General features: G+C 42.6%; 2 protein-coding genes across 6 annotated transcripts in view; both read left to right on the forward strand.

The window, feature by feature from the left end:
• The window catches only part of myt1 (myelin transcription factor 1), a 44,948-nt gene extending 32,959 nt beyond the window's left edge, over nt 1-11,989 (forward strand). Inside the window, exons 13-23 of one of the 5 annotated variants that reach the window (XM_011476797.3) lie at nt 112-369; nt 908-1,062; nt 2,440-2,502; nt 2,733-2,801; nt 3,058-3,120; nt 3,356-3,436; nt 3,820-4,041; nt 4,712-4,803; nt 6,097-6,200; nt 7,448-7,591; nt 7,672-11,989. In XM_011476797.3, coding sequence (XP_011475099.1) covers nt 112-369; nt 908-1,062; nt 2,440-2,502; nt 2,733-2,801; nt 3,058-3,120; nt 3,356-3,436; nt 3,820-4,041; nt 4,712-4,803; nt 6,097-6,200; nt 7,448-7,591; nt 7,672-7,815 — 1,395 coding nt within the window. In that variant the 3' untranslated portion in view covers nt 7,816-11,989. The remainder of the gene's footprint in view (nt 1-111; nt 370-907; nt 1,063-2,439; nt 2,503-2,732; nt 2,802-3,057; nt 3,121-3,355; nt 3,437-3,819; nt 4,042-4,711; nt 4,804-6,096; nt 6,201-7,447; nt 7,592-7,671) is intronic. The other 4 variants (XM_011476798.3, XM_011476800.3, XM_011476799.3 and 1 more) reach the window with 4 other exon arrangements.
• Nucleotides 11,990-16,255: 4,266 nt separating this feature from the next.
• LOC101163412 (protein-L-isoaspartate O-methyltransferase domain-containing protein 2) lies at nt 16,256-23,814 on the forward strand. The gene is made up of 7 exons (XM_004070587.4): nt 16,256-16,403; nt 18,052-18,212; nt 18,293-18,443; nt 20,481-20,583; nt 20,665-20,836; nt 20,954-21,077; nt 22,078-23,814. The coding sequence occupies exons 2-7, from the start codon at nt 18,057-18,059 to the stop codon at nt 22,638-22,640; spliced, it is 1,269 nt and encodes a 422-aa protein (XP_004070635.1). The 5' UTR covers nt 16,256-16,403; nt 18,052-18,056; the 3' UTR covers nt 22,641-23,814.
• The last annotated feature ends 71 nt before the right edge of the window (nt 23,815-23,885 follow it).

Consider the following 23,885-nt stretch of genomic DNA (forward strand, 5'->3'; position numbering starts at 1 on the left):
GTGGGGGGGTAACCTTGGTTCTAACAGCCTATTCGTCCTGAATACACACATTATTATTGTAGTTTTTACTTTAAAGTGAATCTTTATCTCTGTGCTGATTTCCTCTTCCAGGAAATGGACATAGAGGTGGACGAGAACGGCACGCTGGACCTGAGCATGAAGAAGCCCATCAAAAGAGAGGGCAGTGTGTCAGGCACCAGCCCCGGGGTGCGCTCCCCGGACCCCTCTTCCTCCTCTTCTTCCTCGCTCCATCACGGTGGAAACAGCGGGATGACGTCGCCAAATCTGCAAACGTACAAGCAGGAGGACTGGGAGGGACCTCTGGATTTCACCAAACCCAACCGCCAGCGGGAGGAGGAGGCGGACGAGGTCGGTGTTGGTGAACATTACGCTACACGCTCTGAACGCCAAGTGTTTCCTGCAACTAGAGTCACAGAGGAGACGTTGCAGCATCAACAACCACAGAGAAATTCCCCCTGAAGCCTTTTGAATTAAAAACTGTTGTTTACATCACTTTGACTTTGTCTAATCCCCCTTCCTTATTTCCTGTGCCGCTTTTCTCTTTCTATAATTCATTTCAGTGAAATGCAAGAATTACTGTACAGCTAAAACACTGCACTGGGAAACAGAGGTGGTGTGTCAGGTGCATTGCACCATCCTGGATTTGGCATATGCAAATGTTCGCTCCTTTGAACTTTTTCAAAAGAAATCTAAAGGGCCTTGAAAGTAAATTTTTTATGAGGACGTTCTGAATTTGGAAGCATCACATGTCTACAAAAGATTGAAAGCGGATCGAGCGCGCATTAAGTCTTGCTAAGTTTCTCTGCTTTGTGTGTAACTGAGCAAAGAGTTGCGGGGAAAACGTCCTAGAAGTTCATCAACCCTCTGCTTTCTTGTGGTTTTTTAGATGGAGCACACTATGCAGTCGTACGTGTCGTCTGACCCAGAGGACTGTGACATGATGCAGGACGGTCTGGAGGAGAGGAAATACCCCGGAGAGGTCACAACCCCGAGTTTCAAAGTCAAGTTCCAGCCCAAGGACAGCAAGAAAGAGCTGCTCTCGTGAGTGAAAACGTCCACCCAGATAGCGTTCCGTTTGTCAGGAAATCAGGTTTTAGTTTCAGCTCCTGCTAACAAGACAAAACAACTGAAAAAACAACAACATTTCATTCTCTTATTTTCACACATTTAAGATTCTGGTGATCAAAAAAAGTTCACATTACAGAAACAGATAAATGCAACTTAGGGTTTTAACCCTTGTGTTATCCTATGGGGTCCACAAGGGTTAATGAAATGTCTTATTTATTTGAACTGTTAAAAATATAATTAGAAACAGCAGTGGAACTGTAAATCTTTGTTTTTGAAAGTCGTCAGGTGTGTTTCTTACAACTTTGTGTCAGTCTTTTTCGTGGAGTTGTTTAATTCTGACACATTTTCAGTTTTCTGCCATCGACACGACAGTTTGCGGCCATGAAACAAAATCAGATTTAAGCCCAGACTATGACTAGATCAGAAATTGAGTACCGAAGGCTGCATTCCTGCTTGCTTCCCAGACTGAAGGAATCTCATTTCTACCTTTTAGCTCTGCCCCTTTACTCCTATCCCTCGCTGCTGGAACGATTGATGAAAGGCTGAGATATTTGTCCCTAAGCAGGTCCTGTTGTTACAAATTACATAAAAGAAGCCCTTTTTTTCTAACTCACAACTAAAAGCATTCTAGAAGAAGGAAAAATCCATCCTCTGGTGTCTCTCGTTGATTCAGGAAACGAGGAAACAGTTTAATAATTTGCTTTAATAAAGGTGAAAGAAGTGCTTTACAGAGATGCAGAAAGGTTTAAGGCACTTAAAAATTGTATTAAAAGAAAAAAAAGTAATAGAGTGAAGTTGTTGCAGCATGTGAAACAAAAACAGCAGGAAAATAGTAGTTTAAATTTGGATTTTACCTCTGACATGTAGTTAAAGGGCACTGGAGTTCTTTGCGAAGCTGGTTCCACTTATGTGCCTCATAAAATCAAACATTAATATTGTAATGATAAATACAACTGATTTAGGGATTTTGTGTCAACTTTGAACAAGTATTTTAGCGATAAGGCACCATAAAGTGAGGAAACGCGACTTTTTAACATCACTTCTACTGAAAATGTGTCTCTGTTACAGCTTCAGCCAGTCCGTATCCATCCCATATCTAGCCTTTATACGGGGGAAAAATGGAGCGGACGCCATTTTTTCATCTGCTCCTGATTCACAACAATTTGAATAAAGAAATACTTAGAAAATGCAATTTCAGCGTAATTTTCTTTATAGATGAAGAACGCCCACAAGAACATGTTAAAAACACCAAAAACACAATTTTCTTCAGAGTGGGTCTTTAAGAAGTGTGATCCAGCCTCACGCTGTGGACATGTGATTCACCTGAACGCTCATCCTCTTCCTGTACAGGTGTCCCACACCTGGCTGTGACGGCAGCGGCCACATCACTGGAAACTACGCGTCGCATCGCAGGTGAGCTCTGCCTCATCTCTATTTCCACAGGGGGGAGGGGATGTTACACAGGCAGCAATGCATTCTGGGTGCACCGGGAATTCACTTCTTTCTGGGCGTTCTCTTATTCCTAAATGACCTCGGTGTGCCTCGCACTCTCAATTTCCCTTCACTCACATCTTTTTGCTCTCTCCCTCGTTTTCCTTTGCCCCCCCCTTTTGCCGTCCTCCTCGTCCTCCTCTTCCTCTCAGTCTGTCTGGGTGTCCTCTCGCTGATAAGAGCCTGCGGTCCCTCATGGCGGCCCACACCCCTGAACTCAAGTATGTCTGCTCTACACCTTCATTCTGCTGACGTTGACTTGTCTTTTGTTGCTGGCTGCTGTCTGTGCTGCTGCTGCTGCTGCTGCTGCATCTGTCACGGCGCCTTTTTCCCTGCAATTAGATCACTCTGCTCTTTCACTTGAATCAGCCCGTAGAAATGTGAAATGGAGCTGCAGTCAGCCTTTTCACTGTTTCTGTGGTAAAACGCCTCCTGCTTATGTCTTCATTCTGACCACGAACCTTTACCTCCTCTCAGATGCCCCACTCCGGGATGTGACGGCTCGGGTCACATCACAGGGAACTACGCCTCTCACCGAAGGTAACAAACGCACAAAGAGGAGCTCACACTCACTCACACACACACACACACACCCACACACACACACAGAGTCAGTGTAGTGACAGCTCATGTAGAACTAGAGAGGGCCCACAAGCACATTCTCACACCTTTAGGCGTTTTTTTGGGTAAATTCACTCTTCCTTCTAATGTTCTCTCACTTCAGCAGAACCGCTTTTGAACTTTTTGCTATCAACTCCATACTTTCTGTTTTCAGTCTCTCTGGGTGCCCGCGTGCCAAGAAAAGTGGAATTAAAACTCCTACCAAGGACAACCAGGAGGACTCGGAGCTTTTAAAGTTCGTACCGCTCAGAAAGCCATAACGTCTGCTTTTAGCGTGACTGACGGTAAAAATGCAATAAAGCAGAGACAGATAGAGAAGAGAGGACAGTCACTGTTATTCATATGCAGAGCTGCTGACCTGCACCCCCCCCCGATTGAATCCAACAATAGGGCCCTTTCTAAGGGGAAAACACACTTCCAGCAGATACTGACTGAACGTAGAACCTGACAAACATCGGTTTATGTTTGCACACACTCCTGCCAGCTGTTAATCAGTCTGACTTAGAACAGACAGTGAATTGCGTTTCATTTTTAACACATCAGTCTGTGCTCATCGTTTTTTTTTTCATCGTTTCATACAATGCCGTCCTCCTCTCTGCTCCCGCTTCCCCCCTGCAGATGTCCGGTTCCGGGCTGCGACAGTCTGGGTCACATCAGCGGCAAATACGCCACTCACCGCAGCGCCTACGGTTGTCCACTGGCGGCGCGGCGGCAAAAAGAGGGACTCCTGAATGGAACACCCTTCAACTGGAAGGCCTTCAAGACCGAGGGACCCACCTGCCCCACCCCTGGTTGTGACGGATCCGGTCATGCTAACGGAAGCTTCCTCACACACCGCAGGTGAGCGCAGTGGTGATGTCGCCATGATGCGTTGACACCTGCAAAACCAAAGTTTAGATGACAGGAAGTTGCTTTGATGGAAACACATGCAGTCATTGCACAAGTGAGGTAGCTTTGTTTTGGAAATACCTTTTATCCTATTTAGCATCAATAATGTACATGTAGATTGCGTAGCATCGATGCGGGATAAAATTAAAAGTTAGCCGGGTTTGTGAAATTTGCTCTCCACATTTAACCCATCCCTCTGGGAAGGTGGTGATCTACAGACACAGATACGCTTCAATTGATATGCTTCAATCCAATCCCTTTATGCTGAGTGTCAAACATAGAGGCACTGGCACCCAGTCGTTGGTATGACTGGACATTGTATTTGATCCCATAACCTCCAGTCTCAGAGCAGACACTCTACCACTAGGCCATTGAGTTTGTTAAATCTGTAGATGCGCAGTCGCTGCTCAACCATTCATATTTTTGACACTTATGGAGGACAGTGGGAGGGGCTTCATGTAAATGGTCAAAGAGTTATGGTTCGTCCAAGAACATGTGTTATTTGTGCAAGATCTGCGGTGTTAAAAGGTTAAATAGGAAAATGTGAACTTGTTTTGTTCTATCCAGGCATTGACTGTTTTTTTTTCAACTGAGACTCTAAAGGTGTTGTCTGTGTGCTCAGCCTCTCAGGATGCCCCAGAGCCTTGTATGCCAAGAAGAAGGCCAAGTTTCCCTCAGAGGACTATCTGAGCACCAAGTTCAGACCCACTGATGGTGAGACATTTGTGTAAAAATGTTACATTATTATTAACCAAGCATGCATAGAAAATCTGTATATTCACTCACTGGCCACTTTATGCTAGTATTTGGTTGGACCCCCTTTTTCCTTCAGAAATGCCTGAATCCTTGGTGGCATAGATTCAACAAGGTCCTGAAAACTTTCCTCAGAGAGTTTGGTCCAAATTGACATGATAGCATCACACAGTTGCTGCAAATTTGTTGGCTCCACATGCATGATGCCAATCTCCCGTTCCACCACATCCCAATGGTGCTCTATTGGACTCAAGAAACCAGTATAGGATGAGTCCAGCTTTATGACATGGCGCTTTATCCTGCTGGAAGTAGATATCAGAAGATGGTACACTGTGGTCATAAAGGGATGGACATGGTCAGAAACAATGTAGGTAGGTTGTGGTCTTCTAACCACGCTCAATTGGTACTAAGAGGTCTAAAATGTGCCAAGAAAATATCCCCCACACCATTACGCCACCACCAGCCTTAACCATAGAGACAAAGCAGGATGGATCCAGTGTTTCATGTCGTTGACGCCAAATTCTTACCCTACCATCCGATTGTGGCAGAAAAAATGGAGACTCATCAGACCAGACAGCGTTTTACAATCAGCTATGGTCCTGTGTGAATTGTAGCCTCAGTTTCCTGTTCTTACCTGACAAGGGTGGCACCTGGTGTGGTCTTCTACTGCTGTAGCTCATTTGTCTTAAGGCTGGATGTGTTGTGTGTTCAGAGCTGCTCTTCTGCAGACCTTGGTTGGAACTAGTGGTTCTTTGAGTTCCTGTTGCCTTTCTATTAGCTGGAACCAGTCTGGTCATTTTCCTCTGACCTCTGGCACCAAGAAGGCATTTCCGCCCACAGAACTGCCACTCACTGGATATTTTCTCTTTTCCGTTCCATTCTCTATGAACCCTAGAGATGTTTGTAAGTGAAAATCCCAGTAGATCAGCAGTTTCTGAAATACTCAGACCAGCCCATCTGGCACAAACAACCATGCCAAAGTCACTTCAATCACCTTTCTTGCCCGTTCTGATGCTCGGTTTGAATTGCAGCAGTTCGTCTTGACTTAGGTCTACATGACTGAATGCATTGAGTTGCTGCCAGATGACTGGCTGCATAGAAATTTGCATTAATGAGCAGTTAGACAGGTGTGCCTAATATAGTAGCCAGTCAGTGTACCTCCCTACAAAGGTATAAATCAATATCTGTACAAAGCTACAAATAATAGATACTTTTTCTTTCTTTTTCTATATCATCTTGATGTTTCTGCTTCAGTTCTAGACAACGACGAGGATATTAAGCAGCTCAACAAAGAGATCAGTGACCTTAATGACTCCAACAATGAAATGGAGGCTGATATGGTGAACCTGCAGACTCAGGTGAGTTTCTGCTGCTGGACTCCATCACAGCTGTGGTCTTTCAGGAGGGTTGCTCAAGTGAGCCAAGTTGACATGAAAACAATGGTCAACTTAAGAGGGTTCCTAACTCAGATACGTGTTATTGATAAGTTGGTTCAAACCATTGACTGGATAAGAGAACTGGACTGAGTGGCCCCTCCCCCCCCACCACATTCCAGGAAGTACCCGCTGGCCCCAAGAAGCCAAAATCCCATAGACTTCTATTGCTATTCAGAATTAAATAGCTATTACTCAATCATTCTATTCGTCAGAATAGCTGTTCTTGATCTGATAACTTTTTCTTAACATGTTCTTGATAATCATAGTTTTTTGATATTTTTTCTTACTTGCAAGTTATTCAAGTTATAAACTGGCCAATCAGATGCCTCAATAAAAGGATGTGCCGCCTGCCGGCCTGCTATCCAACATTTAAAACCTTTGATTGACAGATTTTGTGTAACCAATGACCAGGCCATGACTTAAACACACTCCCAACTTATACAGGCGGGTGAAAAAACAGGCAAAAGGCTTTATCTAGTGCTGCAAGATACAAGATATAAGAAACATCTTTCCGGTAAATTGCTTGATGTTCTGTCTAGTTGTTCGCTTTCTCTGTGTCTGTCTCTGTGTGTAAAGTTAAGCATTTCCTAACCTTTTAAATGAAGTTTTCATCAACTTCAGGGTTAAAAATGCATTTTTCTGGACAGAGTTTGCTTCGTCATCACATACTTTAATTGCTCAAAATAAATAAAAGCTAAATCGATCAATATGCACACAATTGCACCAAGGGAGTAAATTTCCAGTTGCGGATGATGTCACCAGCTTGTGTTACATTTCCTAGTGTTTGGGGTAATTCTGTTCCAATGGCCTTGCAACCAATGCGACCCAAATAAATACGAATTGTATAAATTGGACCTTAAAGGGTTAAGGAAAGAATCAACGAGTATGAAAACATGTAAAATTTCCCTTCAAAGATTCAAATCTTTTCTTTAGTCTGCTTGGGTGTAGAGATTTGGACTTCTAGTGGTTGCTATAGAACGTTGACTCAGACAGACTTGGACTTCACTTGACTTCATTTAGTCAGTAAAATCTTTTCTGTGGGTGATGTCATACTCATTTGCTCCAGTTTTCATATACGGTCAATGGCTGAGACCCAAACTAGTGTGACATACTTGACAATGACCTGAAGTGACCTCAAACACAGGTGACCTGACTGCTGTCTGTTGCAGATTTCCTCCATGGAGAAGAACCTGAAGAGCATAGAGCACGAGAACAAGATGATCGAGGAGCAGAACGAGGCTCTGTTTGTGGAACTGTCGGGTCTGAGCCGCGCCCTCATCCGTAGCCTTGCTAACATCCGCCTGCCGCACATGGTGAGTGTTTCCCCGCGCTTTCACCCTGCGCCTCCGCTTCAAGCCTCTTTTACTGAACCCGCTTGTCATTTGCGCCTCAGCAGGAGCCAATCACAGAGCAGAACTTTGACCGCTACGTGAGCACCCTTACGGACATGTACACCAACAAGGACTGCTTCCAGAGCCCGGAGAACAAGGCCTTGCTGGAAAGCATCAACAAAGCCGTGAAGGGCATCAAAGTGTGAGGCTCGGCGAAGCTGGAAAGACGGAAGCGAGGCGCTGAAATGCTCTAAGGTGTATTGAAATACCATTCAAACGAAAGGGAATTCAGGTTATCTAAATAGACAACAACTTTAAGAAAAAAGCAACCCAGGGAACACAGATGAAGAAGAGTGACTCGGACCAAAATCCACACCACGCTGCTGCTGCTGCTGCTGGGCGTCGCAGACCTTTCAGTCAGAATGGACGAGGAGTAGCTGGAAACTGTACGGCAGAGTTTGGACCTGCTCGCCCGCGCTCCCTCTCTGCCGTGCGGGCGTTGGCACTCGGTCAGCTGACTGGCGTCTTGAACGTGACGGAAAAAGTCTCTCGCAGGAGCAACAGAGAAGAACTCTGGCTGAGCTCCAGCAGCGTTCACCGTGGCTCCGAAAACGCCGATTCGCCAACAGAGACACTCCACCCGCCCACTCCACCCAGCAATAGGAAGCACGCCCCAAACTGAAGGTGCGTGTTCATTTTGTGGCGTCACAACCGAAAATATCTGCACAAAAAACTACGAAGCAGATCTGCGAACAGATAAGTCCCGCCCCCACGTGCCCATTTGTTTTCTAACAGATTATAGTCATTTAGCGTGCACACGTTTCAGATCAGTTTGTCATATCAATAGTATTTATTAATATAGCAGATGCACTTCATTTGAATAACTAGTTTTGTGGTACAATAATTATTATTATAAATTAATTATTTAAACTTGTGAACGTTTTAAATTGTAACTTATTGCCGTTTATGTTTTTGAGGTTTATTTATTTGAAGCGATCTATTTATTAACCTTGTTTTGTAAAACAAACAGAAAAAAATGCATCTTTTGCTCTGATAACCAGTTTGCAGATGATTTACATCCATATTTAAAGAATCTATATGAAAACTGATGAGGCATATTTTGTTTGTGACTCATTTTGAAACACCTTTTTAAGTGCGGATGTTTTTACGACAAACTTTTTTTCTTTTTTTATAGTTTTACAACAAAAAAGTTCTTTTGTTCTTTTTTTTTTTTGTTATCCAGAAAACCAACTGAGAAGAAATGTATTAATTATTTATTTAAAATGAGAGAAATCCTTTGATATGGCTGTATATTTATTTTGTTATTTATGTGCGTGATGTGATGGTTGAGTTTGAGTAGTCTTACAGAAGAAGAAAGAGAGGAAATAAAAAAAACACTGATGAGAAATGAATAAAGAAACCACGTCATGACAAACGGTTTGATTGCTTAGGTGAAGCAGCAGCTGATTGTAAAAGGAGAAAGCCGCCCACTTTCTGTGTGTTTGTCAGGTGAAAATGTAAAAAAAAAGAAAAAGACAAGAAAAAAAAACGTTACCTCTCCCAAGCGCTTTGTAGCGGCCAGCACTGGCTCACCCTAAACCTCTGTGTTGTACCGTGACTGCTCTCCTAATAGGATTTTCATCAGTGCAATGGTACACAAAGAGCTCTTCTCCAGCAGTGTTTTAGTTTGGCTCTAAAACACACACACATACACAGACTCACACAGCAACATATCCAGCCCTCGAGGAAACAATAACATGGCCTACTTTGACAAACTTCTATCAGACAGACGTACACACCCTTGTAGCCTTACTCTAGATTTAGATTATTTTGTTTTTTTTATGCACAAAGTGCCACTAAAAGAAGAAAAAACGATTTCTTTCCTAATTCATCTCTCCAATGTGATAATGTCTGGTCCCAGGACGACCATGGCATCCGAAGAGTGGTGATTGTTTCAGATGCCTTTGTTTCTCTGCCAAAATGGCCAGAAGTACATTATATATACATTCTGTATAAATAGATTTTAAAGATGCTCTCTTTCTCTGTCTATATATATATATATATATATATATATATATAAATATATATATATATGAATACAAACGTACCTATATTTTTCCAGTGTAACTGTGGACTTTTCCTTGTCAGAGGAGCTGTTCTGAGGAGATGTGATGGTGAATCATGAGCAGATGGTTGAATATCATAAAGACCTGCTCAACTGTGGCTTTAAACGCACCATTGAGTCGAGCTAAAACGGCGCTTTGCGAGTTTTCCCATTACGTTTTCTTTTACTTGTGTGTCTTTGATCCATAAAACATCAGCTGTGTGTTTTACGACTGAATCTCATGTACAGTTTAAAGAAGAAAAAAAAAAGACGATGCCTCTGACTAATGTTCTGCACACGGCCTTGTGGTGCGGTTCCCTGCTTGGCGTGTTTCTGACCGTCCAGGCCCGTTCGCTGTGAGGAAACTCGGGTGGAACCTGCCTTTGAGTGGTGTGTACAGTTCAATGCCTGCGCGTAACTCGGATGTCCGTTTGTTCCTGAGGTGGTCAATGTGCTCTTAGCCAACATAGAATGAAACTCCTTTGTGCACTTTCTGAACTACCGTTGAAAATGCCAGCATTTGAACATAGATTTCTGGGAACTCAGCTTCAGTAGCTTAGATACACCAGAAAGTTGTCTTTTTCTTTTTGTACTAGGAAAACAAAGCAAAAAGAGATTGACAAGAAGCCAGTTTGGCCCTCGGGTGACGGGGCAAAACGGAGCGATGCCATAGGTCGGCCAGTCAGCTGAGGCTAGAGGCTACATCATCAGCTGGATGGAGGCCTCATGTGGAACGGGAGTAGAGCGTGGGAGTGGGAAATTGATTTGCCGAGCTTCAAAATCTCCCCTTTTGTTTCAAGAGGAGGCGTTTGTTGCATAAACATGTACGTCACTCAAAAGAATGTCAAAGCTTTTTATGACTTTTACCCCTCGTCCGGCCCTCTGCCGCCCCACGAAACCCCCTTTTGTTGTTCTCGTCCCTTGTAACCTCTCCTCAGGAAAACGCGGTGCGTGAAAACTTGTGTGTTCTTCTTGAAATGCTGGAGAATACCACCCGAGGGTGTTCAGACTGTGAATATTCTCCTGACCCATTTGCTATGGCATGACCCCTTTTAAAATGCTTGATGAAATTGTCTGCTGAGGTATGTAAATACATAACACTGAGGCCATGAAAGCAGAGCTAAGAAAGCGAGCGCAGCCCACAGCGCTGAGCCCACGCACTGTATGTTTTCTGATTTACATAAAGTACAGAGGGATGGAGGGAGTTTTAGTATTCCAAACAGTGGAGGATCACACACTGGACTGGTGTGCCCGCCGAGGTGAGACTTTCAGGGATGCCAGTCCGCACCGAAATCCAAATATGAGTTGAGGAGAAGTGGGGAGGTAAGGGCAGCGCTATAAAACTGAGCGGCACTTTTTCATCAAGCTGACCAAAACCAAAACAGCCCCTCCTCTGCCCACCTCCCTGTCGTGTGGTCTTCTTATCATGTGTGCCTTTCTCAGTCCGCTCATGTTGACACACGGCCTGTTTATGCCGGCTTCAAGTCCTGTTCGCCCCGGATCTGCATGTTTTACTTTCAGATGTCCTTCGCTTGCAGGCAGGGGGCGCTCTGTTGCAGAGGAAAAACAAAATCAGAACCTGTTGTCGGGCTAAAGAAACTGTGATCTTAGTCTGTCCATTCAGGTATCCGAACTGGAATCTGAAGATCATCGTCTTTTATCCCCATAAATGCATCAGTGTGCAGGGCATTATTTTGAAATAAGTGAAAGTCTCTGTACATATTTGTATTTAGAAGAAACAGTGTTGTTGTTGTTGTATTGACAAAAAGTTGAAAATTGTTTAAAAAAAACAACAAAAAAACATTTGTGACAAAGAAAAAAAAAGTCCACAGCCAAGGGTTGTCCTGCTATCACATTTTTACAGAGATGAGCTATTTTTACTGGTGATTTTTTTAGGCACTAATATTGAAATACTTATGAAACCTTCCAGCATTTCCTTACTTCCAGCACTTCCACGTGGATAGACTGTATGGTCATTTTTGTTACTTTTGTAGATGGAGTTGTTCCTTTTGTAAAGTGGGACAGGCCTTGGCTGTGTGTCCTCTGGGTCTCCTCTTTATGTTCATCTTCTTTTTTTTGTGGAAGGGGTGGGAGGGGTTGGGTGTACACTGCTGTAGATGGACCGAGTTTGTGACTGTGTGTTTGTGTACTTGTGTACATGTTCCCCTGTTCCTGTTTCAGTGTTACAAAGCAGAAAGTGATGTCAGTTATTGTGAGGGTATGAATCACTTTAAATGTTCTCTATGAAAATATGAATAAAGACTCATAGACAAGCAGATCTGTTGTTGTTGTTGTTGTATGTGTGTGCGTGTGTGTGTTTGTACTCGTTTGTCTGTCTTTGTGAGCACTGATATCCTCAAACCCTTCTCTATATGAGGACACATCTGGATCGTGGGGACGCTGGAGGTTCTTCCTGATTTAAACCTCTGTTTGAGGATAAGTATGTTTTAGTATCAGGTTAAAATTGTTTATAAGCTATATATACATACAGTATATATATATATATATATATATATATATATATATATATATATATATATATATATATATATATATATATATATATACATACATACAGTAAATATATATAGAATCGTAACCATTTTCTGTCACAATCAACTTTTATCTAAGCTTATGCTTATACAGCGTGCACAGCAGAGGGCGCTCTCGTGTAGGATTTCATTAAGTGTTGTTAATTTAAACTGCTTTCAGATCAGCTTAAATTATTACTACTATCCAAACCATTTGGGAGCTCCTTTTGAAATATAACTTATACTTGTTAAAATATCTTGGGGTCTTGTTCACAACTGAGGGAAGATCGGAGTGTGAGATCGACAGGCGGGTTAGCGCAGCATCCGCCGTTATGCTGACCTCGGTTGAGGTGGCTCGGGCATTTCGTTCGGATGCCTCCTGGACGCCTCTCTGAGGAGGTGTTTTGAGCATTTCCCACTGGGGATTGACCCAAGGTAAGATTGACCCAGGACACACTGGAGAGATCATGTCTCTTAGCTGGCCTAGCAAACGTCTCGGGGTCCCCCCAGGGGAGCTGGAGGAAGTGGCCAAGGAGAGGGAAGTCTGGGCATCTATGATTAGACTGCTGCCCCTGCACCTGGACCCAGATGAGCGGAAGAAGATGGATGGATGGAACAGTGCTAGCGATATTTTGGTGAATAAACACAGAGTAGCAAATGTGGACTCATTGAACTACTTAACAGAATTTATTACCCATTATAGTGGGTTTTTTGTTTGTTTTTTGCTTTTTCTAACAGCAGAATTGGTTCTGCGTCCTGGTTGGCTGTTGACCTAGCCAATCAAACTTCTGTAAGATGTCTCCTGTTCACATCTATTGAAATCATCTATAGCGATCAGATATTTGTTTTCATTCTATAAAACTGTACTTTTTTCAGTTTTTCAGAACTTTTTTTCTACAAAGGTTTGAACTTTGAGACTTTAAACAGGAGAAAAAAGTTTAAAATGTTCATGTCTGTCTGAGAAAAGTCAATCAAGTGTGTAGTGATGAGTTTTACAGCCTTGAAACATCAAGAATTGTTGTAAAAAAAAGACAAGTTTACAGATTTCACCTATCGCAGGTTATTACAACTTCACTCTTTTGATAAACGTGGGACCACTGTATTGAAAAAAGACTTATGTTTCTGCTTTCAAGTAGATGCTAAAGGAAGTTTTGTTTGAAGCAGAAGACGTTTGATCGGTATTTCTATCAATTGGGATCAAAGGGCTAAAAACTTGATCATTTCTCTGTGCAGAGTATCTGATAGTAAATGAAAGCTTTCATTAGAAACTTTTAACAAAAAAATTGTTTTTGAATTTTTCAATTTTGCTTATTACAAAAAAATGAACAAAATATTAATGTAAGAAGTACTTTTGATCTTTTGAATACTGCTCCTCCTTTATCTTCATGGTGCTATCATCACAACCCTGGGCCCCACCTGCTGCACCCTCACATCCTGTAGAACTGTCACCATCTATCCTATCATCAACTTCATCAAAGGGATTTGAAAGCCTGGTAAAATCAGAAGTTAAAATGGTGCCGCTCACTCCAATATAGGACATATCACAGCCTTTACCATCACTAAATTCATCTGCCATGTAAAACCTTACCCTCTCTGCCCCTCAGGAAGTTCACCTGTCCTGGGCCATTTGCCCAAATGCCACCAGCTCCATCCAACATCTCGCCCTCAAACCATCCCTCTCAAAACTGCTAAACATCTGATTTTTATGTTAAAAAAGAACATGAATCATAATCTGGATTTTATGTCTTTAACAGACACAACAAGATTTTTTTAATCCACTTCAACTCTGACAATGTTCCAGACCAAAGGCATCCTTCCCAACTCAGCGTTTCACAGCTGCAGGTCTTTTAACTTTACTCTTCTTCTTTTTTTAAAGGATTTTAGTTACAATTTATGATTTTACATTTGTAACTGTGATTTTGCTGTCTTGATTGTAGTTTTTCTCTGTCTTTTTTCCGTGAAGCGCCTCAAGCTGAAAGGTGCCATATGTTATATCAGGACCAACTGTCAGATCTATGTTTTCAGAGCCAAACTGTATTGTAGTCTGCTCACAAAAGGCAGTCCTTACTGAACTGTTACTGACCATTATGTCTAAATTCTCCCTCGCATGTGTCAGTGTTTCCAATAACGATACATAACTGAGCGCATGCGCCACCTCATCCAGTTGTAGGCGATGTGCATTCTCTTTAATGGGTTACCGTTTATTAGTAAGTGTAAAGAATGGAGCTTGTAGGCACTTAAAAAGAGCATTAACTTTAATAAATACATTACCACTATGGTTTGGCTTGCAGATCACATTTTGAGCTATTACCAAGCAATATTGGGGTGTTTTCTAAAGGATGTCACATTCACGCCCTGGCACATTTAGTGTCAGCCCACATCTGTCTGCTTAACTGTGCTGAACCTACTTTGACGTCAGGCATACTCATGTGTGTGATTGTGTCCTTGATTGCTGTTAAATAAAACAAAATATCCAGTAAACAACAAACATTGACATGTTCCTTCACTATTTTTCTGAACAGAAACTGTATGCTTGTTTAAACTTATAGCACATTTCATTTCACTTTTTCGGAATTTACTTGCTTCATAATAAAACCTGAGGATAAAATCTGACAATTATTTTATTTTGTCCTGATTCAATCGGCTGGTTATTCCAAACAAAAGATCTTAATATGAATATTAAAAATATATTATGCTATAATTTTTAACGTTTTTTCATCTCTTATTTTAAAATGCTAATTTTTTTCATTTTGCACAGATTGGGTCTAAACAGCAGAAGTTCTTTATTTTCTCAGTAACTTCTGTGTCTACACAGCAGAAGTTACTTTATTTTCCCACTACACTCGCATGCAGCTTCTATGCAGAGCCACACTGGCATCTGGTGGACGTTTGAATAAACCTTTAGATTCTGCCATTTCACTAAAAGATATTTATATAAGCCAAGATTTGCAGTCTCCTATAACTAATCAAAGTTTTCCAGATGATTATGGTAAACAGTTTTTCTTTTTTGTATCTCTGTTGTTTGTATTTTCTTCATTTGGTACATTTGTCATACAGTGGGACAAACACAAAAAGCTGATCACTATTTAAGTATAAATCTATGTTTAAAAAACAAAAAGATACTTTAATAATTCACAAAGCAATTTTTCTACTTGTTTTAGGATGGGAAACTGCCTTTGGGTTTTAATATACTATACTTTTTTAGACTCAAGGTCCAAATGTCAACACTGTACAAAAAAGAAGAAATAAAAGAAAATATAATCTCCTCATTTACTATTTGAAAATTATATTACCATATCTGGCTTTTGTTTAACACACGTAAATAAAACAAAAAGAAACAAATATTTTAATTGTGAATTATGAATTGAATAAACGAAATCAAATAACTCAGTATTTTGACTCATAACTTCATAACACCTGATTGTTTTCAGCTTTGACGAATGTTTTGGTTTTCTTCCAACATTATATCGTGTTGTTATCCCTCCAAGATGTGTGCAAAACATTTTTCCATGTAAGTGACTTTTGGAGGCTGTAAAAGAATAAAATAATTCATGTTTTTACTTACCTTTATTTTGAGGTTAAAGGTCTACATTGAAGGACTAACGGTCAGAATCTTCTTATTTCTGCTATAGCTGAACATTTCTTAAACAGTTCTGAAAGTTCAATAGCAGTTCTTAAAGTTAATTAAAGTTAAACTTTATGTGATACTTTGACCCATTTTGCAGTTTTCTTTTGATTCTTTGGACATATAAAACTTTTCTCTCTGATGAATCAAATAAAAGAAGAAAAACATTTTTTTCTCAGTTTTAAACTCCACAGAGCAGTTTAAATAAAAGCTTGATTAGCTAAACCGTGTGAACAGCGCGGATTTAAAAAAAAGTCCTAATCGGCTCTAAAATGTTTATTTTGTGACATTTATTCTCATTTCGCGGTGGTTTCTAACCTCTTTTTGGCTTTGGTCCGCCCCCTAAACAGAAAGAAGGCCAACCCGCGCGTGACCGGCGGCGGGGTTGTGCGTGCCGTGCGTCTGACGTCATCGCGTCAGATGGCCGAATGTTTACATCCAGCTGTGCTGTGTAGTCTGGATCCTCCAAACAACAAAGAGCAGGACGCGCGTGGAGCTGCGCAGACGGACGGCAGCCCTCGGCTCAGACAGCAGGTACCCCGGCAGCTGTCTCAAGCCGAGCACGGAGGCGCCAGAGGCGGCCTGCGGGGCGAACACCCGCCGCTGCGCTCCGGCCGCCTCCATGGTCGTGCCTGGAGTCCTTCATCGACTGCCTCCGCCTGGCAGCTGCTTGACTCAAACCGCATCTACGGGGTTTATTTTTTTATTACAATCGGAGAGTGCGTGAGAAACACCGTGCGCGTTTAGCGCAACAGCGTCAGGTGGTTGTTGTGCACCGAAGCCCGGATCGGCCTCGCTAGCTGCAGCCTGTGGATTTAAAGCCGCTCTGCTTCATGCTGCCTATCGACGGAAGTGTGCTGCAGCGCCCCCGTGTGGCCACAGTGATAGTTCATTCATTCATGTGGCTACAGGCTGATCCTCCTCTCATGTCTGTCCACATTGAAGCCTCATCTGCTTCTGCAGTTTGATTTCAAATTAATAACAGACGACTTTCTCTTTTTAATTTATATATTTTTATAGAATTTACCTTATTTCTAAAGGCTTGTGTTCAATAAAATTGCATCTTGAGCCATCATGTTTTGGTGAGTGGGGAGAGACCAACAATAGTTTCTTTGTAAGTATCTTGTGAAAAATCTCACATTGAGCTAAAAAAAAAAGTCGTAAAGAAAAATTGGAATAGTCTGAATTTTTTTTTATATTAACCTGTTGGTCAGACAAAAAAACTAGGTGAAAGACTAGACTAGATGAAAACAAAAAGAAGCTTTTTGAGCACAAGAGCGACTTAAACTGCATGAAAAAGTCTAAAAATCAGTTTTTTTATCTGACCTTTTCAGCGTCAAAATCTTAAAAGAAAAAAAAAACAGCAATTTTTCGAGCTAAACAGAAACATCAAAGTGAAAATGATTAATTACAAAAAACCTTTAGGTTCCTCGTTTGAGATAATTGTTGGTGAAACCAAAGCAGACTTCCTTCAGGCTGCAGACTTCAGGGCTTCATTCTATCTGGTTTAGCAAGAGTTTTGCTTCTGTGGGTCTTTTCTGTGTTTTTTCATTGACTGTAAAGGAGATCTGGACTGAGTGACCCCTCCCCCCTGGCGTTTCAAACAGGAAGTACTCGCTGGCTCCAAGAAGCTAAAATCCCATAGACGCATATAGAGAAATAAACAGCTGTTACTCAGTCATTCTATTGGTCAGAATAATCATTCTCGCTCTGATACTTTTTTTATTAACATGTCTGTGCTGATGCTCGTTTTTTTAAATTAATTTTTTGTAGTGCAAGTGATTCAAGTTATGAATTGACCAATTGATGCCTGAAAAAAGTATCTGGTCACACATGGAATTTTTAAAACATTTGATTGACAGATTTTGTTAAATGGTAGGGATGTGGCCTTCCAACAAGCTCCCTCCTGATTGGTCAGATTATTTGGCATAGAAACATCTACTGACTCGGACCAATCACTGTTTACTCACGGCGCCCATCTCCAACGTTCAACATCAGTATTGTGAAAAAATGGCGTCTGAATTGACTTCCGTTGGTTGGAGCAGGAAGTAAATCATTTCTAGAAGTGAAGTCACACTCACCCACTCCGGCTCTTATCTACAATCGATTTCTGTTGACATAAAAAGGTCATTCTGCACCTCTGACCTTCAAATTATGTTCAAATGTTGTTGTTTGGCTTCAGTCAGGATGGGTGGAGCCGTGAGCGCCGGCGAGGACAATGACGACTTGATCGACAACCTGAAGGACGCGTACTACATCCGCTCAGACCTGGTGGAGCGAGCCTTTCGAGCCATCGACCGTGCCGACTATTACCTGGACGAGTACAGAGACAACGCCTATAAGGTGAGACCCCAGATGAACCGGGGAACCGACCGGCTCGCAGATGTCAGCACATAAACAAGTCCCACTGTCGCCGAGTGCAGGACTTGGCGTGGCGGCATGGAAACATCCACCTGTCGGCTCCGTGCATCTACTCTGAGGTGATGGAGGCTCTGGATCTGCAGCCCGGCCTTTCCTTCCTCAACCTCGGTAGTGGGACCGGCTACCTCAGCACCATGGTGGGACTCATCCTGGGTATGCAGCGGAGCTTTTTCCCTCCTGGTGGTTTTCCTTCCCTCAACCATCATATCTTAGTGTGGTTTAAACTTGGAATGTTTGGCTGTTTGAGTTGGAAACGTTTTGAGTTTTTTTAGCTAAAAGTCGACATCCGTTTTTGTTTTCACTAAACAAAAGTTCACACAAAGTTTAAAAAAAAGACTAAATCTCACATTAAACTTCATGTTTTTCAGTCACAACTACAAAAAGCTCTTTGCAGACATTTCTTATCAGAATTGCACGCATTCGATTCCTCCTTGAGTTCAAGGACAGAACGTCACGTCGCTCCATGACTTCCTTTTTTTTAACTTTAGACTATTATTGCATTGCAATCTTGGATCTTTTTATTCTGCTTTTTGGTCTTTACATCCACAGAGTTTTTATTCTGTGGATAAAGTTGCTCATTTTTGTGAAGTGCAACAAAGCAGCCCTGCATCCTGACACTTCCACCACCATGCTTTACAGTTAGAACAGTGTTTTAAGGCCTGGCTGCCCAACAGTTACAGTGGCCCCTCATTTAATGTGGCAGTTATGTTTGAAAAAATTAATCCGCAAAGTATTCACCCTCGTTTTTTACTACTATTCTAGATGTTGTAAGCCTCCTCGGTACAGACTTTATCCACTTATCTCAGACAGACATGAACATTTTCTCTCTTGTTTAGAATCTCAATATTCAAACCTTCATAGAAAATTAAGTCCAGTTTTATAGAATGAAGGATCTGATCACTATTTATGCAGATTTGGTAAAGTAAGCACATTCTGTTTAGGAGATGCGGCATGGCAAGATCTACAGCCAATCAGGACACAGTACACAATGCACTGTAACAAGAAAACAAAACAAAAATCCATCCATAATTGCACCAAAAATTCAGCAAACCGGTGGTTTGATGGATCCTCAGTGTTTTTTTTTTGTTAGGATGTTGATTATTTCAGTTTATACTGTGGTCCGGGTGAATACTCGATTCTTATTGGCTGCTGGGTGTGCATTAAAAAGTGACATACCACAGGATAACTGTACGGTGAAAAAAGAAGTTCCGGTCACCTAGCTTAAATGTTTTGTATCACTGCGCCGGCTTCTTTAAAACAACCTTTTGCTAAATCCTTTGGATAAAAACAAGCGGGAAGAGGTGAACTTTCTCTCTGAACTGATGCTTTATTCAACCCATCGGAAAGATCAGCATATATATATATCAGTTTATATCGCCGAATCTTGACTGCAGCGGTGGTGCGACGCGAACATCCAAATTGGGGGGGAAAACAAGAATTAAGGAATAAAAACTAGTTACTATTTATTTCTTTTGTAAGTTACCGTGGTAAAAGCGTGTTAATGGCCGACAAAGTATGCATTATCACTTTTTAACGCGCTTCGCATCGGACGGTTCAGTCTTCCACAGCGTGCGTTAAAAAGTGATAATGCACACTTCATCGGCCATTAATCCTTACTTAAGGATTCCAGGTTCTAATGGAGCAGCCGCAACTGATCCAGGTAATCCTCAGGAGTAAGGTGACTAAAAGAAAACAAACAGTGTGACCGATGTGACTAGAAAGAACAAGAATCCCCTAAGAGATAATTTTTTTCTTTTTCTTTTGTTTTTGTGGTATTACGTTTAACCTCTTCATTGGTTGATGCTGGTGAGGATTCTCATCCAGGTGTTGAAGTGGAGTCATGTCATCTGGACTTTGTCTTCTGATCCAAGTTTGATCATTGATCAAAAACAAAACTGTGAGGTCTCCAATAGATGACTTTGACAGCGTACTGCATCATGATACTGCCACCACTGTGTTTTAGTGCATGCCCCAACTATGCATTCATTTCTGTTCTCCTTATCTTTAAGCCAAGTTCAAAAATGTCTATTTGTTAGCGCTTAAAGTGAAGGCATCCAGCTGCATTTCATTTCCTGAATTCCTGAGCTTCAGAAGAAGCTTTGTGGTTTGAAACTCAACGTTTCCTGCTCGTCTGAATGATGCCGTCCGTGCAGGAGAGGCTCGTATCAGGTTCTGTTCTGATATCTACAGGTCCGTTTGGAGTGAACCACGGGATTGAGCTGCACGCTGACGTCATTGAGTACGCCTACCAGAAGTTGGACTCTTTCATCAAAACCAACGACAGTTTTGACAAGTACGTCTTCAGACATGTGTTTGAGGTTCTACCTTCAGGTCCGCGTTCTCAGCCACCGTTGTTGTTCCGTCCATTTTTTAGGTTTGAGTTCTGTGAGCCGTCCTTCGTGGAGGGGAACTGCCTGGAGATTCCTCCAGAGAGCCGTCAGTATGACAGGGTGTACTGTGGGGCTGGGGTGCAGAAGGAGCACGAGGACTACATGAAGAGCCTGCTCAAGGTGGGGGGCATCCTGGTGATGCCTCTGGAGGAAAAGGTCGGTTCTGAAGCTGGAAAAAGATCAAATAAATCTGTGGATTTTCTTCCATCTGAATGCAAAGTTCTTTTTGCTGCTCCGTGTAATTGTAAGTCCGACTTTTGGCGTTTCCTGCAGCTGACAAAGATCACGCGCACCGGAGCAAACAGCTGGGAGACTAAGAAGATCATCTCCGTGTCCTTCGCCCCTCTATCGCTGCCTAAACACAACACCAACGGCAGACCCAAGACCCCTCCTCTCCGTGAGTCTCCTCCTCAACACGCTTTCCCGTTCACTCTTTCTCTGCCTCCTCCTCTGATGTAGTGATGGACGCAGACCTAAATTATAGTACTGCAGTCACAAAATCAGCCTAAAAAGTTTAAAAAATGAACTCTTCGTAACCGTTCTGAGGGGTCTCAGAAATGCATGTCAGGATGATCCAAACTGTCCTTAAAGCCCATCGTGCATAACTTGGTCCAAGTTTTTTACTCTGTAGTTCGTCGTCATTCCACTAGGGGCAGTAGATTGGCTTTCCCTGCTTATTTCTAAATGGCTGCTTCCATTAAATCTTAAAAACACTTTTGCCGGGAAAAGTTGAGCTCATTTTTAAATTTTATGGTGAGAATAACTCTTCTTAGTCATTATTTCAGTTGTTTAAATGACTACTTCGCTGCATTGAAAGTATCAAAAATTTGTTGATAATTAATTCTTTTATAATAGTCTCAGTTCTGCTGAGCGGGCCGGTCCATTTTAGAAAGGTCCAGGCAATTCAGGTGAGCGTTTCCACTCAAATTAGGAGCGTCACGGCGCCTGTGGGGATGGAGCTAACAACAACAAAAACTATGGGGGGGTCATCCAAGCAGCTCATTTTTACTCTTTACCTTTTAGTACTTCGTAAAACATTTGATGCTTCTTGAAAAGAGATTGTGGGCGGGAAAGAGGAATGCAGCCACTTTCTAGGAGCATTCTTTTGTCGTAATGACCTTCAGCCAATCAGTGCCTTTCAACAGTAGCTCCGCCCTAATCGGTCCGTTCCATTTTTCTATGGACCTAAAACCAACGGGTGCCCAAAAATGGCTCTAAGCTAAGCTAGCTTGAGAGAGTGTAAACAGAGAGCTCTCGGTTATGAGTGATTGGGGTGAGGCTGGATCTTAGGGATCACTCTGTCCTTTCATATTTCTTTTCAATGTTTTATGTAAAGAACTGTTTAATACAGAAAACCTCGTCTTTCTTCCTCTTATTTGCCCGTTTTCTCTTTGCAGCGAAGTACGAGGTCCGGACGCTGCAGGAGCTGTCTCGAATCTGCATCCGCCACACCCTCAGAGTGACCACAGGCGAGTGGGACAGCCAGCCGCGAGGCCGAGGCTCCTCTTTCAGCGTGGGGAGGGGTCTGGCCGTGGCGGGCCTCCACAAGTACGGCCCTCGCTTTAAACGCCGGCGCGTCCACCGGCGCCACTGCAACGCCCTCGTCCTTGCTACGCGGCAGGTGGTGGCCAGCAGCGGGATCGGACCCGCGCCCCTGGACAGCAACAACAACCAGGAGGGGCGGGTGGAGGACGAGGAGGTGGGGGTGGAGAGGGAGGCCAGGCGTCTGACGAGAGGGAGCAGGAGGGTTGGGAGGAGGGCGGCGGGGGAGCTGATGGAAGAGGAGGAGACGGTGGAGGAGGAGGAGGAAGAGGAGGAGCAGCAGGAAGAGGAGGAGGAGAGGGAGACGGGCGAGCTGCTGCGACCTCAGCCGGCGGTGAACGTGCTGAGGGAGCGCATCCTGAGTCTGCCGCTTCCCGAGCCGCTCAAGATGTTCCTGCTGTTCTACAGGGAGAAGTGAGCTCCTCCGCCGTCGAAGCCCCGCCTTCACCCGAACCAGATAGCTCCCAAAGCCCAACTCATCGTCTAACGTCTCCGCCATCCTCGTTCTGCTGTGAAGGGTCTCCAGGGGGTGGGTGGGGTTCTCTTAGCTTTCACATCTTTGCCTAGTTTGGCTTGAGAGAAGATTTAAACGTCATCATGAAAGCATCACCTGACGGCTGCTCTCCAACTGACAGGGAAGACATTCCTAACAGGTCAGAGCCTCAAGGCGTGGCCGCTTGTTCCTCCTCCAGGAGGTGGAGCTGTCTGTAAGGAGCAGCCATGACTGAAGGTTTGAGGTGGACTTGATCATTTCCACCGATTTTCAGCCTAAAAACCGAGTCTTGGGTCCCAGAAATACATCAATCTTTTTTTTTCTCCTCATTGTTGTTGAGGTTCCTTCAGAAACTCTGAGCTGCTCGGTTCTGGATCAACCCAGGAACAGAAAACGGGTTTGAGATCATCCAGAATGACCCTTTAAATGATTGAAAGTTCTGGACCTTTTTAGCTGTTATTTTTTTTATCCATACATCTCATTGAGTAGATTCTATAATAGTGAGTTAATCAACATAGAAAAATCTTTTTTCTTTTTTTAATCTGAGTGCAGGTTTTTATTTATTTTTCTAGTGATGTGCATCTGCAGCACCGTTTCCTGAATCATGAAGAACATTTGATCGCGTTTTCCCTGCGTAGGATTTCAGTTAGGGGCAATATTTGGTTGCTCCTTTCCTTGAAAAACCTCCTTTTGTGCCAAACCCAGGCTGCATGAACTCAAGGACGTGGATTTAAACTAGTACTTGTTTTTGTTTCGTTTCAATCATGCAGGTCAGCATATGCGCTTTATCGGTGAAATTGTGGGTGTGGTCACAATGTTTGAAAATCATAAAATTGTCTGTTTATTTCAGTTTTTTTCTTCTAGCTCTTATTTTTAAAAGCCGGAGCATCACCTGCTTCCGTTTGGATAATTTCCTCGCTGGCGTCGTCATTCCTGAGTCCTTTAGGAGCCGTTCCTGTGTGGCGTTGTGCGTCTGTGCTGTTGAGTGTATAGTCGTTTTATTTTTTTTTATTCAACTCTTGAAAAGAATGGCTTGCAGATTTTAAAGATATGAGTTGTATTACTGATTGCTGAAAATAAACTTCTGCAAGGTAAGAAACTATGATTTATTTTATCATGATGTAATTAGAAAAGATTCAAGCTCAACGAATTAAGATGCATTTATGGAAA

Source organism: Oryzias latipes, chromosome 7 (genome assembly GCF_002234675.1).
Source record: "Oryzias latipes chromosome 7, ASM223467v1".
NCBI lineage: Eukaryota > Metazoa > Chordata > Actinopteri > Beloniformes > Adrianichthyidae > Oryzias > Oryzias latipes.